Source organism: Hibiscus syriacus, unplaced genomic scaffold, assembly GCF_006381635.1.
Source record: "Hibiscus syriacus cultivar Baekdansim isolate YM2019G1 unplaced genomic scaffold, ASM638163v2 tig00005712_pilon, whole genome shotgun sequence".
Taxonomy (NCBI): domain Eukaryota; kingdom Viridiplantae; phylum Streptophyta; class Magnoliopsida; order Malvales; family Malvaceae; genus Hibiscus; species Hibiscus syriacus.
In genome coordinates, this window is record NW_024062065.1 from 300,104 (window position 1) to 310,400 (window position 10,297).

At 36.7% G+C, this 10,297-nt stretch overlaps 1 protein-coding gene across 1 annotated transcript; it reads left to right on the plus strand.

The window, feature by feature from the left end:
* Positions 1-304: 304 nt before the first annotated feature.
* On the plus strand, positions 305-1,054 carry LOC120199900 (pathogenesis-related leaf protein 4-like). Its single transcript, XM_039200875.1, has one exon. It carries the CDS (start codon positions 310-312, stop codon positions 778-780), a length of 471 nt encoding a protein of 156 aa, XP_039056806.1. The 5' UTR covers positions 305-309; the 3' UTR covers positions 781-1,054.
* The last annotated feature ends 9,243 nt before the right edge of the window (positions 1,055-10,297 follow it).

Below are 10,297 nucleotides of genomic sequence, written 5' to 3' on the forward strand. Positions count from 1 at the left end.
GCTTCATTTTGTTTTTAAATTGCAAAATTTTGAGTGAAGCAACTCATTTTGAAGCCGACAAAATGTTAATTGTTATTATACAATGCATGTGAATCCTAATGCATATTTTATTCTTTTTTTAAAAAATATGTTCAGTTGCTTCTTTTTCCTCTCTTTCATAGATTAATCTTGCTCTACTCTTGGAAGTATTTATAAATAAATATTCATTTTTTATTTCTTAACTTCCCTTTAAGCCATTTCTTCCTTGAGCTATTGCCTATATAAACCCTAAACCACAAGCCATCACACATAAAAGAAAGACCAGCGACAATGTGGTTCATCAAGCTTCTCTTAGCTACATGCTTCATGACCCTATGCCTAGCTCAAAATTCCCCTCGAGACTTTGTGAGCGCTCATAACACGATCCGTGCCACCGTCGGGGTCGGTCCGCTAGTTTGGAACCACACCTTGGCTTCCTACGCTCAGAATTATGCCGACGAGAGGATAGGAGACTGCAAGTTGGAGCATTCCTATGGACCCTACGGTGAAAACCTTGCTGAAGGCTATGGCAACCTGGACGGCGTCAACGCCGTGAAAATGTGGGCTAGCGAGAAGCCTGATTACGACCACGGTTCCAACCGGTGCAAGAGTGGCGGCGACGACTGCCTGCACTATACTCAAGTTGTTTGGAGCCAGTCGGTTCACCTCGGGTGCGCGAGATCCGAGTGTGCCAACGGATGGATTTTCGTTATTTGCAGCTATGATCCTGTTGGAAACGTTGAGGGTGAACGTCCTTATTAAGTACCTTTATAAAAAAAAATAGGCATTCATAAATATAATTTTTCGAATCACCTATCTCATGGGATTCAATATAATTTTATGCTTGTAACACGCACGAGGGGGAGAAAACAGACAAAATTGGGAGAGATCAGCAATTCACGGGGTCTCTTAGCGGTCTCAATATGCATGATAAAAAAGTATGTATGATTGATGCGGTTATTGAATATATAACGACATAAATATGAAGGATGGTTGGTAAAGGAGACATGAAACCTAGTTATCTGTTTTTCTTTGTCTCGTGATTATGAGGTAGTATATGTTTAGAATTTCTTAGTCTAACACACACCTTGCAGACGCAACTACTTAATTCGGGTCATTAAAACGAACATATGGTTCATTCGTTTTCTCCTAGATGCTACAACATTGAGCCCCCTCTATTCGGGTTTGATTTTCTACTCAACTCGAATATGAATAGAGTTTTTAATGAGACCCTTCTCCTTTCAAAAAAATGAATTTTTTTTGGGTAGTTATCCGTTCATGGTCTCTGTAAAGGGAGATGTAAAATTTGATTTTAATTTGGGTCGTTTTAGAGGACAAACATGGTTGCTATTTATTATATATATGTATCTTCAGTCAAAGGAGAACTTACTTTCTGGGATAAGACCAAGGAAACAATGCAAAAATGAAAATGTTCCCCATTTCATGCAATAAACTGCGGCATCACATGTTAAAATCTTTATTTACCTTCAAGTCAAAAAGTAAAACTTCACTTTGAAATTTGAATCATCGTTTAAAAACTGCAATTAACAGTGGTATTTTCGAGAGATAGGGAAAAAGTAAGTCCTTGTAGGAGTGTAAAGAGTTCAAAAAATTGTTGAGAAGAAAGAATTTATAAAAATAAAAATATACAGCCAGAAGATCAAATTGAATAAAATACAAAATTATAGGACTAATTTAAAAAAGGATAAATTTATAGTTAAAAGTAGGCTTAAATATACAAAAGGTGTTCAACGTATGTTCATTTTCCAGTTCAGTGTCTAATGTTTTTTTTGTTCCAGTTCAGTGCCTAACGTTTTTTTGGTTTCAGTTTGGTGTCTAACGTTTCATTCCGTAACTCAAAATGAGTCACACCGTGACAAACCGTTAATTTTAGCCGTTAACCCATTAAAAATGCCTCGTGACATATTTTTCAATATTAAAAAATAATTTTGCAAATAAAATATAAAATAAAATGAAAAAAATAAACATTTTAATGGGGAAAACCAATTACCTAGGCTCCCCCGATTTTCTGTGTGTATCCCCAAACGCCGCTAATGGCCTCAGCAACGACTGGCGACCCAACCCTGGAACTTCAATCGCCTGATTTGGCCATCATCGCGTCTTAATCGCAAGGAGAGCTTTCTTTTTTGAAATGGTTTCGCTTCATTTTATCAGTTTTGGAATTGGTTCGCTTCATTTTGTTGAAATTTATGTTGCTTTAAATGCTTTTGTTCTAATTGATAACTTTCTTAGGGGATTTCTTGAAGATTTCATTGGAAATTGAAAATTAACTTTGCTTTATTTTGTTCAAAACTGTTATGCTATCGGAACATGTGGCCATGACCTCCGTGTACCGAAAAATCTAAAAGGACCATGTTCGGATACATTCCTATATCCTGTCGCAATCGAGTCCAAGGAACTTAGTGTGGAAAGGACTAATTTGTTTGCTTAATATGGATGTTTTTCGTAATGGTCTTGATTTGTGGATTATCTTTTCTCTTCTCTTGGTTTCAAATGGATGATCAAGTCTTTAACTATGTTATAAAACCTTATTGTTTATGGTTCATCAATGGTCTTTTTATTTACTACTTCAAATGGTTCTTTGTATCATATGTTTGGAGTCTAGCATTAAGAAGCATGTAGTATGAAATTCTACGAGACTCGGACTCAAGTCTGAGTGTTGGTCACATCCGTGTACGAGAAGGGGATTTTCGTTTTCTAAAGGTTTTCATGTATTTGGGGGTTCGAGTATTGGACATTGTTGCTTCTATTGAACTAGGAGCAAATATAGATGCATTATACCCCTTTATTTGATTTGAAAACCTTCAATGTTCCTCTTTATCTTTTATAAAGTTAAATCATCTTATGCATTACTCACATCGTTTCATTTCATTTTCTTAATCCGATTTCCGGTGTTTTTTTTTGCTTTATTTTTCAATGTGGATCGACGATTCGCAGCCGAAATTAAGACGCGAAGACATCCAAATCAGGTGATTAGAGTGTCAGGGTTGCGAATTTCCTATAGCTCTGCTATCATATTTTATTGAACTGCTAATCTCTGGAGATGATCCAAGAAAACCTCAAGGCTTACATCATCTGTAAAGATTGTCTCATCCTGGGCGAGGACCATCTGAGTTATATGTCGATGAAGGATTCAACTTTGCAAGAAGAAAACTAGCATGACAACAAAACATACTTAACAACTATGCAAGAGGAGGAGGAAGAGAAGAAGAAGAAGCTAAGATTATGCGGAATGTTGTTCACTATATGTTTTCCTCCATTCTTTTTTGCACTATGATTCAACATGCATATTGAATAATCCATCCACCCATCATCTTTTGTTTCTTTAGCATATATACTAACAATTCTAGTCACAAAAAATACTTGTAGGTGTGCAAGGAATTTAAAATGCAAATAGGGGAGCAGTAATTTTGTTTCAAAGCTAAAACCCTTTCATCTCATTTCAAAAACCCATATACCGGCGATTCCAGCACCGACGATTCAACTATATCGATCAGATACAGGCGAAATGGTAACTGTAGACACCTAATTTCGTCCCTTTATAATATATAGTATATTAAACATATATTATACATATAATATATTTTATTACTTATTTTGGGTTTTATTACATATTTCAGGCCTAAAAAATAAGGCCCAATACACGTAAACCCAGCTGCCAACAACAGTGGATCCAAGCAGCCCAACACGCACCATTGAAACCTGAACATATTTGAGAAAAATGATTATGATATTTCTCTAACAACATATTACATCTTTTAAAGTAAGAATTAGTGCAAAAAATAGGAAAGAATCCCTAAAAATTAGGAACTACAATTAGAGACATATTTACACTAAGTTAACTCCTAAAAATAAGGAAGAAGATTCAGTCCCTTAATTCTAGTATTTCCAACACTCCCCCTCAAGCTGGTGTGTAGATATTTATCAATCCCAACTTGCCAATAAAATCTTCAAACACATTCTTACTCAGACTTTTAGTTAGCAAGTCTGCAACTTGTTGCTTAGTAGGAAGATAGGTGATACAAACTTCTCCTGAATTTACCATCTCTCTGATTAAATGAAGATCTATCTCCACATGTTTAGTACGATCGTGATGAACTGGGTTATGTGCTATACTGACAGCAGCTTGATTATCACAATATACCTTCATAGGTTTAACATAGGATACTTTAAGTTCCTTCATTAATCTTTGTAACTAAATTCCTTCACATATACCATGAGATAAAGCTCGATATTCTGCCTCTGCATTGCTACGAGCCACAACAGATTTTTTTTACTTCTCCATGTCACAAGATTGCCCCACACATAACTACAATAACCATTTGTAGATCGTCTGTCACTCATTGATCCTGCCCAATCAGCATCAGTGTAAAGTTCTATTTCACGACTGGTGTTTTTCTTGAAATGAAGACCTTTACCCGGTGTTCCTTTCAAATACCTTAGTATCCTGTAAACCGCCTCCAAATGTTTTTCCTTTGGAGCATGCATATACTGACTGGTGACACTCACACCGAATGCAATATCAGGTCAGGTGTGAGATAGATAAATTAGTTTTCCCACAAGTCGCTGGTATCTCCCCCTGTCTACTTCTTCCCCATCATCATCATTGCCTAGCTTAGAATTGAACTCCATTGGGGCCTCGGCATGTTTACAACCTAGCATGCCAGTTTCAGCCAATAAATCAAGAACATACTCTGGTTGGGAAATAGAAATGCTTGTCCGACTTCCATGCCAAGGAAGTATTTGAGATTCCCTAAATCTTTAAGCTCAAATTATGTGCTGAGGAAGTCTTTTAGTTTCAACAGGTCACTCGAATCATCCCCTGTTAGAATAATATCATCAACATAGACGATAAGAATAGAGTATTTCCCATTTCCCGAGTGTTTGTAAAATAGTGTATGATCTGCTTGCCCCTGGGTGTAATTCCTGCTGGTCATAGCCTTGGCAAACTGGCTGAACCAAGCTCTTGGGGATTGTTTTAGTCCGTATAATGACTTCTTTAATCTACATACACGCCTTTTTTCTTCTTCAAAGCCTGGTGGAAAGTCCATGTATACTTCTTCGCTCAAGTCTCCATTGAGGAATGCATTTTTGCATCAAGTTATGTTAAGGGCCAATCAAGGTTGACAACTAAGGAAAGTAGCACTCGAACAGTATCCAGCTTTGCAACGGGGGCAAACGTCTCATCATAGTCGAGACCATAGGTTTGAGTAAAGCCTCTTGCCACAAGCCGGGCCTTGTACCGATCAATACTCCCATCAGGCTTGACTTTTGTGGTGAAAATCCATTTACAACCCATGGTTTTCTTCCCTTCTGGCAGATCTGAAACTTCCCATGTCCCATTATTTTTGAGAGCATTCATTTCTTCAAAAATAACATGTCTCCATTCGATTGATTCCAAAGCCTCTTTCACATTTCTTGGAGTCTTTACACTGTCAATATTAGTTACAAAAGTTTTGTAAGCTTTAGATAAATTTCCATAGGATACAAACGAGAGATTGGATGTTGAGTACAAGCTCTTGTGCCTTTACGAACAGCAATAAGAAGATCCATATCCGACGAACCAGGAGACTGATCTGAAACAGGACAGTCCTCGGAGTTGGATGCATTTGGTACTGATGCTGTGTCGTTTTTAGGAGGAAAATGTTTCCGAGAATAAACAATGATTTTTGGATGCCGTAGCTGGGGTTTCTCAGAAGGATTAGGTTGTTGAAGCTTACTTCCAATGGGGATTTCATCGTTGGAAAATTCATTTCTCTCCAGTGGAACACTCAAATATGGTGTTATGAGGATAAGGTCACCCTTAGAATTTTTTGTGATAGTGGTGTTAAGGATAGGCTCAGGGGGTATAATAAGAAGAGTATGAAGAGTCTCATCTTCACTAAGAGTCTCCCCATGAAGATGAGTGGCAGAAAAATACAGGTCGGTTTCAAAAAATGTGACATCACGAGAGACAAATATGTGACGTAAGGTGGGTGAGTAACATTTGTATCCTTTTTGTGTGGATGAGTAGCCAACAAAGACGCATAGGTGTGCTCGGGGATCAAGTTTGGATTGATTAGGTTGGTGATTATGTACAAAGGCTTTACAACCAAATATCTTGGCTGGTAGGATAGGAACATGAAACATGGGAAAGTTTTTTTGTAGGACATATAAAGGAGTTTGGAGATTAAGAACTCTAGAGGGCACACGGTATTAAATAACATGCAGTAATGACAACCTCCCCCAGTAGGTATTTTGGAACTTTCATGGTAAACATTAAGGCTCGAGAAATAGCTAGTATATGTCTATTTTTTCTTTCTGAGATCCCGTTTTGTTGAGGTGTGTCTGGACAAGAGCTTTGATGAATAATGCCTTGTTCAAAGAGATAAGGGCTTAAAACAGAATTGAAATACTCCCTTCCATTATCAGTGCGGAGCGTGTGTATGTTTGAGTCAAATTGGGTTCGGATCATGGAGTGGAAATTCTGGAATACCTTTGGTGTTTCTGTTTTTTCTTTTAGAATGTAAACCCAACATACTCTAGTATGGTCATCATTAAATGTTATGAACCATCTAGCCCTCGTGATTTTTTTAACACGACTTGACCCCCATAGGTCACTATGAATCAAAGAGAAAGGTTTGGATTGTATATAAGGCTTCAAAGGATAAGGAACATGGGTATGTTTTGACAATTGACAGATTTCATATTTCAGGGAATTGATTTTTTTATTCTGACATAACATAGGGAGCAAATGCTTCAAATACAAGAAATTTGGATGTCCTAACCTACGATGACACATCATGATAGTGTCCTCGTTTGAAGCAGAGAGAGCAAATACTCCTTTTTTATTCTTATCCTTGTAGTCATCCCAAATATAGAGTCCATCATCAACCTTAGCAGTGCCAATCATCCTCTCTGATTTCTGTTCCTGTATAATACAACCATCAGCAGAAAATTCAGCACAAACATCATTGTCTTCAGTAAGTTTACTTACTGACAGTAAATTACAAGATAAATTTGGGACATGAAGAACTTTCTCGAGTGAGAAGTCCTTAGTGAGTCGAACAGCCCCAATTCCAGTAATAGATGAGTATGAACCATCAGCTATCCGAATTTGAGATTGGTTGTGGCATGGGGCATACGCATGGAATAATGATAAATTACCTGTCATGTGATCGATGCTCCCGAATCTAGAATCCAGGATGGATGGTTACTAGATTCAGAAGTAATATTAAAAGCAATACCTTGAATAGCCAATGAACCATGGCTTATTGGTGCACTGAGTAACTTGTGAAGAGTTTCAAGTTGGGACTTTGTTAGGCGAACATCCTGAACGGCTTCAGTAGGTACAGGGGTCGTAGTGGATGAGCTGCCCAATGATAAAAGAGCCTTATTTTCCTTTTGAAATTTTGTTGTATCGGGATAACCGTGGAGCTTGAAACATTTTTCCTTTGTGTGGCCGGTACGGTTACAATAGCTACACCACAGTCGATCTCCTGAGCGACTTAGTTTCGAATCATTCCCTGCTCAAATTTTTTGAGATTGAGGGCCCCTTGAGACCAGGGCAGATGATTCAGTAGGACTATGACCATAATTGGTCACATGTTTTTGTTCCTTGGAATCTCCCATCATTACTCGACGACGATTTTCTTCTCTCCGAACCTCTGCAAATGTTTCTCCAATGGTTGGAAGAGAGGTCCTACCCAGAATACGACCACAAACTTCGTCCAAGTCTTGGTTCAGCCTTACTAGGAACTCATAGAGTCGTTCTTTATTGAGATGTGACATGAACTTGGTGTGCTCCAAGCCTTCACCCCAGTCCACTTCATAGTACATATCGAGTTCCTGCCATAAGACTTTTAAGTTGTTGTAGTACTGCATAACTTCAAGAGTTCCTTGCTGAATGTCTTTTAATTTTAGCTTGATTTCAAAAACTTGAGAAGCATTTCCTAGATTAGAATAGTTCTCCTTGACTGCATCCCACATTTCTTTTATAGTCTTGAACAAGAGGTAGGTTTAACTTATGTGACTCTCCATGGAGTTGACCAGCCAGGCCATGACAATAGAATTATTGAGTTCCCATGTAGCATATGTAGGATCAGTAAGGTGAGGACGTGGAATTTCTCCACTGATATATCCTAGTTTCACACGACCTCGAATCACCATGAGTACCGATTGGGACCACTGTAAAATATTCTTCCCATCTAATCGATGATTAGTGATTGTGAGGGACAAATTAACATCACTATGAGATATTGCTTGGTTGACATTCTGAGTTACTTGTGAAGTCTCAGAATCAGAAATATTTCCAGTGTTTTCCATGATAGAAAAACAAGACACGGGAGAAAAATAAAGAAGTATAATGGATCAGAAATATCCCTACAGCTCTGACACCATGAACAGATTTGAGAAAAATGATTCTGATATTTCTCTAACAGCATATTACATCTTTTAAAGTAAGAATTAGTGCAAAAAATAGAAAAGAATCTCTAAAAATTAGGAACTATAATTAGAGACATATTTACATTAAGTTAACTCCTAAAAATAAGGAAGAAGATTCATTCTTTTAATTCTAGGATTTCCAACAAAACCCATTGGAGCTGCAACCCGGGCAGACCCGCGAACCGACCCAAGTCTCAAATCAGGTAGGGTTCCAGAACCTCAAGCACCTTCTGCACCAGCTGCCAAGCATCTCGACCGTTGAATCAAGGTGTGATCCAATAGTCCATGATAAACCCATTTAGGGTTTCATCTCTTTCGAGCCCTAGCCCATTCCAGTGTTGTTTGTGAAGATTTCATCCAGTCGCATATCTCAGTCAACCCCTTAATTGTCCGAAGATTTCCTTGGCAACAAACACAACCACAACGTTAGTGTTGTATATGGAGTTAAACTCCTAAAAATAGGACTTTGTTTTGCTATAAATCAAACACGACCCACACAGATTAGAGGGGATTACGAGAGGCAAAAATCACACACAATAGACACTACGCACGCACAATAATCATTGGAAATAGGCAGAAATATCCAAACAACCCAATCGTTTGTAAGGTTTTTCGAAAGAGAAATAAAGGCAAGGGTAACATTTTTTTACCTTTTTTTGACTCGTTCTTGGCTTGCATGCGTGTTTTCTTCATCATTTTGGTTCGAATAGAACCCAAAAGAAGCGTTTTTGGCCAATGAACGGGGGTGTTTTCGAGATCTATTTTCGTAGATCTAGCCCCCGAGGCTTATATTTTTAGGAAACTACTTGGATTTTCGGAACAAGGGTTCAAAGATCTTTCAGAAAAATGGAAATTTTTTTGATTTCGCCGCCGATGACAGACGACCGGCGCCTGTCAACAGCGGCCGACGAGGCGGTGCCACCGCCAAAATCTGGAAATACCGGCCTTTGTTCTTCGTAGGGAAGAACATTTCAGATAAATGTTTAAAAGATGGGGGTTTTCGGTTTTAAGAAAAGAGAAATGGGATTTTTTAAAAAAATGTTGGCTTTTATACACAACTCATACCCGACCTGGCTACCTGTGCCTGGACCCGACTCATTGGGTCCGTGTGTTTCCAAAATAAAAAGGGGGAAACCCGTTTTTGGTCCTTTTTACTTTACAAGCTTCTATTTTGTCCCTAAATCAACCTTTAAACCCTAATTTTCTTTTAATTTGGCCACTCAATTCATTTTTCCTTTCAATTTAGTCCCTGTAAAATTCAATTTGTGTTTTAATTTTTTTTAATTTTTTATTTAATATGTTACATTTTTTATTATATATCTTATTATTATATATATATATATAAATTATTTTCATTTGTTTTTTTATATTTTGACATTATATATATATATACACTTTTAATTCTTTTTTACGTCTATCATTACTATATATTTTAATTATTTTAATTATTTTAATATATGTATTTTAATTATTTTTATTTGACCATTTTTATTACATCATATTATATATATATATATATGTATCTTTTGTTTTTTTTTTCTTTTTTCCTTTGTTTATTTTTAATTTTATGTTTTATTATTTTCTTTGTTTTTGGCTTTATCTTTGTCTCCTTTATGTTCATTTTTTTTGTTTTTTTATTGATTGTATATAGATTGTTATTATTATTTTTATATTTATTTATTTTTTCCTTTTTTTTATTCCTTTTTATTCTCTTTATCTTTTTCTCTCTTCGTGTAATTTTCTTTATTTCCTTTGTTTTTTCCTATTTTATTTACTTTCATCTTTTCTCTAACACATTTCTTGATTTTCTAAGGGTACACCTTTAAAATTATCA

Bases quoted from the DNA above. Each gene is read 5' to 3' on its own strand.
- LOC120199900 (XM_039200875.1), top strand. From the start codon at position 310: ATGTGGTTCATCAAGCTTCTCTTAGCTACATGCTTCATGACCCTATGC.